At 40.8% G+C, this 13,819-nt stretch overlaps 1 protein-coding gene and 3 non-coding genes across 4 annotated transcripts; 2 read left to right on the plus strand and 2 right to left on the minus strand.

Moving 5' to 3' along the window:
- Window positions 1-507: 507 nt before the first annotated feature.
- Window positions 508-580, minus strand: trnav-cac (transfer RNA valine (anticodon CAC)). Its single transcript has one exon. It is a non-coding gene; the product is annotated as a tRNA-Val (tRNA).
- Window positions 581-1,978: 1,398 nt separating this feature from the next.
- ncf1 (neutrophil cytosolic factor 1) lies at window positions 1,979-11,620 on the plus strand. Its single transcript, XM_019363632.1, has 11 exons — window positions 1,979-2,085; window positions 2,282-2,362; window positions 2,464-2,539; window positions 4,107-4,275; window positions 4,357-4,415; window positions 4,918-5,040; window positions 6,933-7,040; window positions 7,132-7,249; window positions 7,733-7,831; window positions 8,538-8,713; window positions 10,458-11,620. The coding sequence occupies exons 1-11, from the start codon at window positions 2,014-2,016 to the stop codon at window positions 10,619-10,621; spliced, it is 1,245 nt and encodes a 414-aa protein (XP_019219177.1). The 5' UTR covers window positions 1,979-2,013; the 3' UTR covers window positions 10,622-11,620.
- Window positions 11,621-12,684: 1,064 nt separating this feature from the next.
- trnaw-cca (transfer RNA tryptophan (anticodon CCA)) lies at window positions 12,685-12,756 on the minus strand. The gene has a single exon. It is a non-coding gene; the product is annotated as a tRNA-Trp (tRNA).
- Window positions 12,757-13,185: 429 nt separating this feature from the next.
- trnae-cuc (transfer RNA glutamic acid (anticodon CUC)) lies at window positions 13,186-13,257 on the plus strand. The gene has a single exon. It is a non-coding gene; the product is annotated as a tRNA-Glu (tRNA).
- The last annotated feature ends 562 nt before the right edge of the window (window positions 13,258-13,819 follow it).

The following is a 13,819-nucleotide window of genomic DNA, read 5'->3' on the forward strand; positions in this document are numbered from 1 at the left end:
TTTGTCTTTTGGCCTCAATGAGACTTAGTTTCTCTTGTATTTAAATTAATTATTAACTAACAAATTAATTTTATTTATTTTTTTCATTTATTTATATCATATGGAATTTTATTATTTACTTCCAATGTGCAGCACTTTGTGTCAGCTGTGGTTGTTTTACAGTGCTTCATAAATAAAGATGATGATGATGATGATGATGAAAGGTCATAGGAAGACTAATGTGAAACTGTATAACCTTATTTAATAAATACTACCTCGCTGCTTATGTACTCAAACTTTTAACGTTGCTAGTACCGGTGTAATATATTTGTGGCCACACGCGTGTTTGTGGGGGCGCTGTTTCTTGCTGTGTGATCAAAATGAAAGTAATTCCTGGACATCACACTGATGTGTTTTTCTTGTGAAACATGTTGGGCCATCCTATTTAGTATTTTATGACCTATATATCTATGATATATATGAATGTGAGAAAAAAATCGAGAATAAAAAGGAAAAGGAATAATAACTTGTTTCCGCCCGGTTTCGAACCGGGGACCTTTCGCGTGTGAGGCGAACGTGATAACCACTACACTACGGAAACTGGTTGTGAGAGTTTGGGTGACGTAGCCAAAAATATGTATGACCAAAAAGAACCAAAGTTAACCACAGTTATTTCTATAGTTGTAAAATTTAACATCTAAAGTCCAAAGTGCGAGCCCTTCTTCATGTTTTCCAAAGACGTCCAATGGGCTGTGAGAGTATTTGCTGAATATAGATTGTTATACACCGTTTTATATTTATTCTTTATTCTCAGAGTATTAAACCACACCGAGGAAAGAAACAAAAATGAACACATTAATTTAATGTTATATAATGGTAATAATCAGATTCTCCCACAGACCCACAGTGTATTCTGGTCTTCCTCTGTGAAATCTGCCGCTCTGCTGCCAGCACACTTATCAATAACTGATTGATCAGATGCCAACACCACCTCTTTCACCTTGGTTCAACTTTGTGTGACCCCCAGTGTTGGGGTAAGCGAAGCCACAGAAACATACCGCGTGTAGCTGATTCAGCCCTCAGATGTTGGTCCTGCCTGATCTGAGCGACAGCAATGTGACTGAGGATGTGTCACATGGAGCAGGATGTGTCCAAATATGACCCCCATTACTGATGAAACAGCCTGAAAATAATCTCATTCATCTAAACTTATCTCACAGTCACTTATTACCTTCTCATTAATATGTAAACAGAAAAGCGTGGGCAAAGCAGACCCACGTGCCGCTGAGTACGTGACTTCACCCATGTGTGTATGTTTGTGTTTCTTTGTGGTAGTTCCTCCTGTCCTGTTGCAAGAGCTCCAGCATGTCACAAGTTCGGCTCAAAGCCCCCCTGAAAGCCCACACAATCAGCTGCTGGAGTTTGTGTTTCCCCTTCTAGATGATGGTGAAAAACAAACGAGGGAAACTCTGAACTTTCAGCATTTCTTTAAAACAGGTTGGAGCGTGACTCCTTCAGCTTTTACAGTAATTCATCCAGCGTTTGAAAATGAGATCAGAGTTTGTCATGTCGCTGTCATTCATTCACAGCAAAGTCCAAAAAGAAACCCCCCAAACCCACGAGGCAGCACATCAGGAGGACGCAGAGGGGACACGTCTCTGAGTCCACGGACAATGTAAAGTAAATAAAGGAAAGGAATGTTTCTATCATTCCTTTAAATCCTCCCCTCCTGAAAGAGAAACTCTCTGAAGGAGAAACTCTTGCAGTAATTACCTGTGTGCGTTTAGTAAATCTGAAAGCACTTGTGCTCTGTTTTAGTTTTATCAGCGTAAAACACAGGCGTTATTATTATTATCATAAAAATGATATTACAGTCGAGAAGTGAAAGCAGCAGCATTTCCTTCTTTCTTTTTCTCTGTGTTGAAATGTTCACAAAGAGGAACTAAACTTTGCCGTGGCGCACAGACAGTATAAAAGCCTCGCGTCTGTTGTCTTTCAGCTCAGTTGGACTCCGCCGGTGTGTTGCTTCTCAGCATGGAGGACATCTACGTCAGGCATTTGGAGCTGCTGGGCTACGAGAAGCGCTTCTTCCCGAGTCAGCACTACGTAAGGCTGCAAACATCTTATTCTGCTGCCCTAAAACTCAGATAAAATCCTCCTAAAACCCCCGAGTGTAGAAGCATTTTTAACATCACCAACAGCACCGAGTTCAATTCTGAGGGTCGAGAGTCTTTAAACGTCTGATGAACTGTGAAAGTAGCTCCTCTGTTTGTGCCTTTAAATGCCGTTTAAATGTGTGCAGGTGTACATGCTGATGGTGAAATGGAGCGACCTCTCAGAGAAGCTCATCTACAGGACGTATCCTGAAATCCACACTTTCCACGTAAGTCCATCTGCGCCACGAAATAAAACCTCTACTCAGTAACGTTTGGACAAAATAAAGTTCAGTCGTCAGAGCTCAGAAATATTTTGTTTTCATCACAGAAATCTTTGAAGGACATGTTTCCCATCGAGTCCGGTCAAATAGAAAAGAGAGACCGAATCATCCCCTCATTGCCAGGTAAGAAAGAGGAAGCTCTCCTACTGTAGGTAAGTTATTTATATGTAACACTGCAGAGGTCAAAATCAATACCTCAGCCGGTAATCATATGGAACCACAGAGTAGTATTAAAAGAATAATTTCCAGTCGTATCTCTTCTGTGTAAACACCCCCCCCCCCGCTTTCAGGAAGCACCTGTGATTATCAGACACTTGCAGCCAGGCTCACTTCTCCTTTTCCCCCCAAACGCAACACAGCTGAAATCAGCCGGTGTCAAAATGCAGCTCTTGAGCAGCAGTTAAAGTGAAATTTAAAGACAGGAGAAAAAATACGTTATGAAAAAGAAGAAGTGGGAGAACTGTGATTAATTCTCCAAACAAAATACAGCGAGTCAGAGCAGCGTGTTGCACTGGTGACACAACACACAGGTTATTTTTACTGGTCACAGTTGCAAAAACAGCAGCTGTGAGACGTGCAGACTTTTAGAGACATTTTAGGGCATTTCCCATCTGATTTTTGGAAGTTTGGATCCTTTCATTTTAAACAGAAACGTGTGAGTCCTTGTTTTCACTGTCATTTTCTGTTCCTCTTCAAAGAAAACAGAACTGCCACCTTACACACTCCTCTTATGAAACTTTAATTACAAAACAGGTGTTGCGACGTGAAGGAGAAGACAAAACTGCATCTGTATAAATATATTTAAATATATCTTGCAAATATAACATGTTTGAGATGCAAAAGTAGGTGAATCTTTTTTACAGTGCAAATGTTTCTTTATATTTTGCTTCCAAACAGCCAAACCTTCTTGTAGTTTTAAAGCCATTCTCCAGGTTTTCTGATGATTTTTCAACATTTTGAACACTGGCTACTTTCTTACTCAGTTTAAGCCAAGTTCATTAAAGCATAAAAAATGCACCTTACTTAAATAAACCGCTGATGTGTGTCCACAAAACAGACAGCTTGGCAAAGAATCAATTTTAAATAGGTTCTTTAGGCGCTAGCAGTCTGTCACCAAACACATCATCTGTTCCCGTTTCTTTAGTCGAATGTATGAAAAATTCAAGAAGATAACACAGGTCGATGGCGTAACATATTATTTTTGCACTAAGAAGGCGATTCCTAAAGATACGTTAGCTGAGAACTTGGCATATCTCGTAGCATAGGGTCCAACCACTCATGTTTTTCCACCTACCTAAGTCAGACAGATGGGGCACACCCTGGACAGCAGCATGGGGGGTGACATTTTATAGTGCAGTAGCCCTGTAAGGATGGAGGGATGGATGGGTGGGTGGGTGGGTGGGTGGGTGGATGACATCTCTGCTACAGAAAGCATTGACTGAGGCCAAGGCCGGACGTCTCTTTGCAGCCACAGGTTCTGCATCTTTTATACTGACTGTAGATCATCCAAACAGGAAGCTCTTCATCAGTTATTGCAGCTGCATAAAACTGAGTGTCATCAGTTTAGCAGTGAAATGTTGGTAGCATTTACTGAGCATAAAAGAGGACCTAACGTGGATGTTTGAACAACAGTTTCCTGTTGTTATAGAAAACATTACCCCAAAGACACAGACTGTGTTTCTGTCCTCAGCTCCTCGGTGGTTATGGGAAAGTGAGAAGTCCAGAGAAACCACGAAGAGCACCCTGGCTGAGTACTGCCAAAAGGTCATCAGCCTGCCGCCTCACATCTCCCGCTGCAAACACCTCTCCAACTTCTTCAAGGTCCGACCAGAGGATGAAAACCCACCTGCCCCAAACACGTCAGTACATCACGCACGTCTCTGTTTACATTACAGCAGTTAAACATAGAACAAATGTATAAATGATCCTTTCCTCCTCAGACTGAAAAGAGCCGAGACCTTTTTGGTGTCCAGAGACCAGGCTAGAGGCGTTGCATCTGGTAAGACTCACTTAAACTTACAGCCTTCAGGGATCCTGTTATTCACGTGTTACACTCTATAATTCATTCAGGACCACTATGGTCAGAAGTAGCAGTTGTATTTGGTGTGATGGCAGCCATGTCCTTCTAAAAGGTGAAGGAAAGCAGCAAGACAGAGCAGACAAAAGATGTGACACTGATTAGATCAGACACCCTGAAAGGGAGGAGCTGAGGAAAAGGTGGGCTGCAAAGAGACTTGGAGAGATGGAGGCCAACGTGTCTATTTCCTGATCCCACCTCAATTTTTTCCTTTTTAACTCTGTTTATAAAATCGCTCAGACTTTAAAAAGCTGCACACTCTGAGCTCTTTGATCAAATCTTTTAATAAAAACAAAAGTTTGGTGGGATTTGTTTTGGCCACACGGTTACTGGGCACATGTTCAGAAACTGGAAGACATCATCATCCAGACGTTGCAGGTCTTTTTAATGATACTAAAACAGATTCTTGTGTTTGACTTCTCAGAGATTTCCGCCCCCATCATCTTGGACACCTACAGAGTGATTGCGGACTTTGAAAAGTCGACCAAGTATGAGATCACTCTGCACACCGGTGACCTGGTGGAAATCGTGGAGAAAAATGAGAACGGTGAAAAAACAACTGAATCTTTTAGAGTTTATTTGTTATTCTGAATCTTATAGCCTTCGTCTTTTCCCTGAAATTTTTATTTTCCAATGATTGTTTTTTTCTATAAACCACATCAGGCGAAAATTAAGACTTGCTGTTTGGTTTGCTAGCCCCACCTCTCCAGTGACTAATAATTTTTACCACACATAAAATCTGGTTTTTATATCTATTTTAATTCTGGCCTGCCAAAACTTTGCATGCTTTCTTGTGATTCTTCTTTAAAAGGAAGCCTAGCAAAGGGCATTTCTTATGAATAGCATGGCCATCATTTCCTGGCCGTGCTGTCTCTGCTGTAAACGACCATATAAAGAAGTCGGTTCGATAGATGGTATTAGAGGAAAGCTTTTGACTCACAGAGATTACGCATACATTAGTTAGCCACATTATTTCTTAATATCAGTAAAAAAAACAACAACAATCAAACATGTCTGCATGTAAAAAACAAAACATAAAACAGCATAGTACAGAGTTTATAATAAATGTACAGATTTTAAATCCCTATGTTAGTTAAGGGAAAATGAAAAGATACAAATAAACAGAATGTTGGGTTTTTTTACTATTCAGTGATGATAAATTAATTCTAGAGAAACAGGAAGTTGGTGTTACACAGGAGTTAGTCAAGTTTTATGGTGACACTGCCTGAAAAGGACGAGCTGGGGTGGAGAGAGGTTGCAAAGTAGCTTGCAGATGTAGAAGTAAAACAAAAGAAAACAAAAGTCCGAGCAGACTCTGATGGTGCTTCAAACTGGTTTGAGTAGAGTTTTATGTGATCTGTCTTGATGCATGCTCAATCATCCAGGTAAGTAAATCCCAAAAGGTTGATTCTGTTTATCTGGACGTAGCGTTTGCAATGAGAGAAACGTTTCGTCACTCATCCAGGAAGTCACTTGGATGAGTGACGAAACATCTTCAGGAAACTTAAAGAAGTCCAAACTCCTTAGCATGACCTGGATGACTGAGAACCTACACAGACATCTAAATACCACCTTTACCACTCTGACTTTTACTTCAGCTCTTGTTTCATACTTCATACTTCACTTTGATCCAGAATCAACAGTATTTCCAGTCACAGTATCACACACTGTATATAAAAGAAGGTCTGAAAGGTGAAGGCAGTGCAGAAGTGCCTTAAATGTGCATTCTTTCTCATGGCCACCAGGGGGTTTGTTTTTAAACCAATGAGCCAATTAAGGTCACTCTTTCGAGGATGCCAATGTTCACATTTTGGACAGAGAGGACAGATGGTTTGAAAGAGGAGTGAAAGAAGCCATTTATGTCCACTGTGAGCGACCATCTTTGAACAGAGGCGGTGGTTTACGACACCAACTGTCTGCCATCTATAATCCAGTTTTGAGATCCTTCCCAGACGCCTTAACGCCCACTCACATCCTGGGCCATCTGACCTCAGGAAATCACATGATAGGGTGGGGCCAGGTTTCACAATGAGCTCACCCGAAACCTTGGCTGATTGTGACCCACACCCGTTTTCACACCTTGGATCATGTGATTAGGTAGAGGATCATCAGGGGGTCCTTTGTCCCTCTTTGGGGGGGAAACTCCCACTAGGTTTAAATCTGGGACTCTCCGCCACTGACCCTTAGAACTGAAGAAGCTTCTGGGATGAGAGGTGAAACGTCTTCAGGCAACTTAAAGAAGTCCAGACGCTTTTCTTTCCAAGCTCCTTAGACTACGATGACCTGGATGACTGAGAACCTTCACAGACACTTAAGCCAATGAGAAAACAACCCATCTTCTCACTTTAACGCTGACCTCAGTAAACACTTAACAATTTATGTGTTTGTCTCGGGTTTCAAGCCTTACTGAGTGACATTTGATGTTCCTGCTGTGATCAGGTTGGTGGTTCTGCCAGTGTGAGTCAAAGCGAGGCTGGATTCCCGCGTCATACCTAGAGCCTCTGGATGGACCGGATGAGGCCGAGGACGCTGAACCCAACTACGAAGGCAAGAAGCTCTGGTTTTATACCACAGTTGTGGGTCGTGACACTCTTTCTTTTAGGCACATGTTCATATAAAATGCTGTGTGTCACTGCAGGAGACGAGCACATCACCATCCAGGCCTACAAGGCAGAGCAGGACGACGAGATTTCTTTGGAGGTCGGTGAAACTGTCGAGGTCATTCACAAGCTCCTGGACGGGTGGTGGGTCGTAAGGTACGACGAGGCCTTCACTTCAGAGCACCTTCAGTACATTTAACAGACGCTTGATCTCACAAACTCTGCATTCATAAAAAACACAGATTCAGAGAGTTTTTGTACTTCGACACCGGTCTCAGTCTTAACTTGGAACCACTCTGCTTGTTTCCAGCTCCAGCTTCTTATACCATGACTTGGTCTTGGTATAAGAAGCTGGAGCTTGTGTTCCTAAAAAGACAGCTTAAAACTGCAGCTGTGTACCTGAGATGAACATATCAGGGATATCCCCTTTCTGTATGACATCATACAGACTGCACAGTTTTTAAAAAATAAATTTTTAACACTCAGCTCAACTCAAAAAATAGGTTGTCTAATGTGTATTTCTCTAACATGCTGCACTTTAGGGTTATAAAGTTAAAGAAAAGCTGTTGTTCGGGACTAATTCCACATTTCTAAAGTTCATTGAACCCTTCTTTCTTCTTAAACTGCTGTTTTGTACAGGAAAGGAGACGAGACTGGATATTTCCCCTCTATGTTCCTGTCGAAGGCTGGAAAGAGAGAGAGATTGAACCCGGGTGGGCAGAGGCCACCACCTCGCAGGTCTGTGCCTCATATTAAAATAAATAATGAGCTGGTTTCTGTTGCCGGGTCTGCACTGCCTCCTCCATTCTCACACTGTCATTTTATTGTGTAACATCAGATTAAAGGGAAGTGAGTTACGAAAAAAACCTCAGGACGTGATTTCATTTCTCCTTGTTGCTTTATGGTCCACTTATGTGCTCATAGAGTTAGAAATTCCTGGAAATGCTCGGAGTTATTTTTGAGTGTTGGGGTCATTTTTCTGCTTTTTAATCTGCCACAGCTGACGGGAAATCAGCAGCTATGTAATAAAAACAGATAATATTACCGGTTTTTGTAATTACAATTAACAGGCTACCCAGATTTATGTCACTTATGTCACTGGTGGCCTTCAGTTACCCCCAGATGCCCATTATGAGTTAGGTTAAAACACTGGGGTTCCCAAAGACGATTGAGAGATTCAGGTTAAACATTTGATCTCAGCGATGGATACAGGTTGGATAAATCCTAAAATAAGGGATACATTAATCCAGGGGATGTTGAACCTTTTGAGTCCAAGGACCAGTTATAGGGGAAGAAATCTTCCAAGGGCCTCAGATTTAATACCAAACTTTTACTAACAGTTTTCCACCCAAGAAGAAACAAAGTCTATCACTTCACCTTTTTTGCAGCTTGCAGCTGTTCCAAAAACTTAACAAACCCTCCACCTGTCCTTTATCTCCCTCAGATCGACAATCAGAAACGCCAAGAGCATTCATAACAAGTCTCGCCAGCGGCTCAGCCAGGATACCTACCGCCGGAACAGCCGCCGGTACTTCCAGCAGAAAGGCAGCCGGCTCAGCGAACCACAGAGGAACTCCAAGAATGCAGCAAAGTCCCCGCTGAAGGAGAGGAAGAACCAGGGTAAGGACCACGTGTCCACCACAGACTTAAAAAGTCTTAAAAGCTCTGAAGTAAATAAAAAAATAAATGTAGTAGTGTTCACATGTTTGAACATCTACTTTTTAAAAGTCTAAAAAAAAAACACTACAAGTTTTGGGGGTTTTTTATTGTTAAATCAATTTTTTTGCAGTTTATTCATTTTGGAGGTGCTCAAAGCAAATATGCTACCACAAACAGAAAGCTTTTGAGGCATGGCCGAAGCTAATACAGGGTGATGTATGTGGGAAACCCTACGCTATCTGCAAGCTCCACGTGATGGAAATCAAACTGAAAATGTTCCCACACCCTGGAATTCTCCACATATTTGTAATTTTCTCTAACAGGACAGCGGTCTGTGCTAGTCCCCTTTGCATCACTCTCAGGTAATCTGATGTATAAAAATACACCAGAGCCAAACTGGGAGAATTTTTGACTTCCTCATAATCCCATTTTGCAACAAAAAGGTTGGATTGTTACAACTGAGCTAGACGCACAACAGGGAGCGCTAACTAGACAGTCCTCACTGAATAGGAATGAATGGAATTAAATGGCTGAATTGATAAAACTTCATAAAAACAATTAAACACTTACAGTTCTCAGCTACAAGGGGACCTTCTTCCAGCTCCAAGCCCAGATATACGATTGCATACGAAGGTCAAAAGGCATAAAAAGTCTTTGACAGGTTGAATATGGATCAAACTTATTTGATAATACTGGAATGGTTTAGGCCCAGGAGGAGGCCAATGATCCACTGAGATGGCCAGCTATCTTTATTAGAACCAGTTTGACCATCAGATTAAACCTTAGAGCGTTTTGGTTCCTTCAAAGGCCTGTTTGGGGATTGGAAACTTGTTTTAGGGTTAAAGGTAGACTTGAATTCAGGGCAAAGGTTGAGTACATATTTGTGGTGGTTAAACATCGTGTTAAGAGTCTTGGGAATACATTAATGAACAGTTCTTGTGATACAAATTTGGAATTAGGACGATATTTGACAGGAGCAGAGGTGGGAAGTAATACAATACAATACAATACAATTTTATTTATATAGCACATTTAAAAACCACAGGCATGCCAAAGTGCTTCACAGAATGAGTTAAGAGCAATAATAAATACAAATATAAAGCATAAAATACAAAATACACATAAAATATACTAACAGGCAGGTGACATAACTAACCAATAATACACCAGGCATAGTAGACACAACCCGAAAGGCTGAAGGTTAACACATTATAATCATTAACAAGTAATAAAAATAAGTTCCAATACACTAAGGATGTGTAATGAAGTACAAATACTTATGTTACTGTACTGTAGAATTTTCAGGTATCTGTACTTTACTCGAGTAGTTTCTCTTCCGACTACTTCTTACTTTTCTTCCCTACATTTTTGAAACAGGCTTGTAACTTTTGCTTTTACACATTTGAGGCGCGTTATTATTTCACGCCACTGCAGGTTTTTTCCATATTGTGAAACATGCTGCAAAACAAAGTGAAGGAGACTTATTTCAACTTTTACTGGAGTATTTTTTTAACACCAGTATCTGTACTTCTACTTAACTACAGAATGTCTGATAAAGTTGTGCCACCTCTGCACAGGAGTCTCAACCACACCATTAGAACCAAACAACCCTGACACTTCCGTTTTAGTTATTGTGAACTTGGTCTTTAATGTTATTCCTCGAATCCCGGTCTGACCCGCTCGTGTTGTTGTTTCTGTCTCACAGATAACATTCCCGAGATGTCCGGCTCCAGCTCGGAGAGCGAGCTGAAGAAGGAGGCGCCGGTCATCCCTCCCCGACCCAGCCCAGAGCTCATCTTGGAGCGCTGCACTGACAACACCCGCAAGAAAGTCAGCATCCACAAGTCACAGTCCAGCTCCTCAAGCTAGCACAAAAAAGATGCAACGAAGCAATCCTTAGAGAGCTGTTTTGTTAACAAGAGTCCTATTAATGGGAGAAAAGCGGTCAGTTTTAGAAGACGTTCATGTTTTGAGTTTTTAGATATATTACAAGGTGTGGATAAAAGGGCTGGAAATGTAACTGCCATCAAACGCATGGAAAGACCAAAAAGCAGCCATGTGTCAGCAAGTTATTCAGTGGTTTGTGAACACCTCACTAATTCAGCCTTTCAAACATTTCCTCACTTTTTAGGACAAAACGTGTTTTTTGGGAATTATTTTCCGTGGCGTAATAATCCATATTTTCTAGCAGATGGACGGTCAGAATAAATGACAGAGTGTAAAGTTACGTGGTTTGACTTTAGGCAGCAGTACATTTTGTTTCAGAGCTTTATCTTTTAAAGACTCCATGTTTTATATCTTTGGACTACTAGAGCAGCTTTGTATGATTCAAGTCCAAAATAATGCCTATTTGTTTTATACTGGGCTTGAGCGCAGCTCCTAAGTTACTCCTCTGTCTGACATAAGCTTTTTTAGCTCCTTCTCTTTTAAGCCAGCTTTCTTCTGATTGGCTGCCCCTCACAAACAGGTCTGAATAGCAGGTTGTCTGTTGTAGACGTTAATCTCAAAGATAACACCATTAATTTTTATTATGATTATAAGCAGTAATGGAACTCTGACCCACCTGCACCATTAACATGTAGATTTGGAACTTTGGTGATAAAAGAATAATCGTGTCTTTGGCACATTTTTATTAGTTATCTGGGGTAAAAATGCTTTGTTTTGTTGTCATTTGTAAACTTATTTTTAATTTATGCCAAATATCAGCACGAAAAATGGTTTCGGAATGAGTAAATACCTGCATTTGTGGAGCATCACCTCACCTTTTTATTTGCTTGTTGTCCTATTTAAAGTGTACGTGTTACGCGACTTTGACTGTCATACCTCTATTTTTTTGTAAATTGCTTAATTAAAGTATAAAAAACAGTTTGAGGTGTTCATTGGGTAATTTACTTTTATTAAAAAAAATAAAAAGCCATTGCACAGGACATGTGCTTTATGTACATGAAACTCTTTATGTATTTTTTGGTGATTCAGTCATCTGTGGTTGCAAATTTTAAAGCCATCCTGATAACCTTCTCCCACCAACGATGTGGAGATCCAACTTTTTTAGATCCAGTTAAAATCAAGACACTCAAACAGATGCTCTGAAAAAGAGTAGAATTCTTGGAACAGAGCTTAATACACTGAATCATATGAACAGCAAGAAAATACAAAGTATAGCAAGATAACACATAGCAGAAAGCAAGCAAAGCAAACCCCCAAGGTGTACAGCCTTAAGCACAGACAGCAGAGCAACACAGAGACGGACTGCCTCTGGTCCTCTAATATATAGGGACCAGTATCCCCACCCCCTGCTGCAGGATAACTTTCCCACCTGTCCTCCAGCCAAACACAGCTGCAGGGGTCAGGGAGCAGCCAAGGTCCTGTCAGGACTCTGGCTACGCTTTTGGCTTTGGCTTATCACAATAGGTCATGGCACGGTAAAACATCGCATATTAATGTTAATTATGAAATCTTACAAAGCAAGTGGCTTATTCTTATAATATACTAATATACAATCTTATAACTACATACGTTACATGCTTAACACGGTGATTCTCATACATAAAAACACTTCAGTGTAGGTTCAAAGTGTGTGTGTGTGTGTGTGTGTCTGTGTGTGTGATTATATTGTATGATATTGTATTGTGATGTGTTCAGGATCTCTATTACAATGTTACTGTTTTGATTGTGCTGCATAAAAGACATTGAGTGTGTACTGGGAGAGGTTAGTTACCGGAGCTGGGGAGTAAGTTATTCAGGAGAAATTCTCCCCTTACATTAACTGCCCTGTAACTGTACCACCTTAATAAACCATGTTCAGTGCAGTACACAAAGGTTAAAATAAAGAAAACTTTAAGTAATAAAGTAGACAATATAAAAAATGCAAATTCACCAATGAACAATTTTGCTGTAAAATTATGAAGGAAAAATGGATTAAAAAGATAGCATGACCCCGACGTGATTTGAACACGCAACCTTCTGATCTGGAGTCAGACGCGCTACCGTTGCGCCACGAGGTCCTATGTGTAGACAGTGGGTATATGGTCATATGAATAAGCACCATTCATGCTAACGTTATTTTTTAAGATGTAATATCAAAGGAAAAGACACGTGCTGCCATCATTTGTAGCGACAAAACAAAAGCGACATAAAGCCGCCGTCATGTGTCGCATCGCTGTCGCCCCGCAAGGTAAAGCTAGCGAAAGCCGCTAGCGAAGGGCTAACGGCTAAGCAACATTTAAAAAGCAGGGCTCTAAAGTAGTTTATTAGCAGTGAAGGGAATTGTTAGTCTTATGTCGCCGTCAGTGTACCGATATAACAGACAATGAATAGCTCTTCTGCTCGTTGATTAATATTAGCTACTATGTTGCACATAACCACCTCATATGACGTATAGGGACTCACTGTACCAACTATGGATGTGCCTGGTGAAACGCGACCCGTATCTGTCCCTGGTGGTCTAGTGGTTAGGATTCGGCGCTCTCACCGCCGCGGCCCGGGTTCGATTCCCGGTCAGGGAACATCTCTTTCATTATTTTGCCTTTTTAGCATAAATTTACAAACTTTTTGTAAATGAAAAGTGATTCTTTAGAGTTATTTATGTCAGTATGCACAGCACAAGACTCACTAAAGCAAAGATACTCTCAGGCTGTTGCATCTTTGGTGCATCTTAATGTTCCCTGCAGAGAGATTGCGTGTTCTGGCTTGCTGCATAAAGGCACGACAAGTCATTCAGAATTAATAAGGCGAGAAGAGGAAGTCAGGTGATTAAAACTTCCCTTCAAAATAAAAACGCAGTTTCACGTTAGAAACGTCTTTCACCTGTCAGAGGAGCAGGGTCAGCAGGACACCATATGCATTGGATAGGTAACCAATTATGACGGGGGGGGGGGGGGATCAAGTCACTCTGGTATTCACAAAATCAATGAATCAATAAATAAAATGGTATAACAGCAGCAATAAAACTGTAAAAATATCTAACTTAGATTGCAGAAGCAAATTGTCTGCATGACCAACCGTCCTCTTCTTTTGCACTTGTCGACTTGTAAAAACATATAAAGACATTTTTTATTTCACAATTCA

The sequence above is a fragment of the Oreochromis niloticus genome, linkage group LG10 (genome assembly GCF_001858045.2).
Source record: "Oreochromis niloticus isolate F11D_XX linkage group LG10, O_niloticus_UMD_NMBU, whole genome shotgun sequence".
NCBI classification, from domain to species: Eukaryota; Metazoa; Chordata; class Actinopteri; order Cichliformes; family Cichlidae; genus Oreochromis; species Oreochromis niloticus.

Coding starts and splice junctions, on each gene's coding strand:
- ncf1 (XM_019363632.1), top strand. CDS start 2,014: ATGGAGGACATCTACGTCAGGCATTTGGAGCTGCTGGGCTACGAGAAG. Junction 5,041..6,932: donor CGTGGAGAAAAATGAGAACG/GTGAAAAAACAA, acceptor TGCTGTGATCAG/GTTGGTGGTTCTGCCAGTGT. Junction 7,041..7,131: donor CGCTGAACCCAACTACGAAG/GCAAGAAGCTCT, acceptor GTGTCACTGCAG/GAGACGAGCACATCACCATC.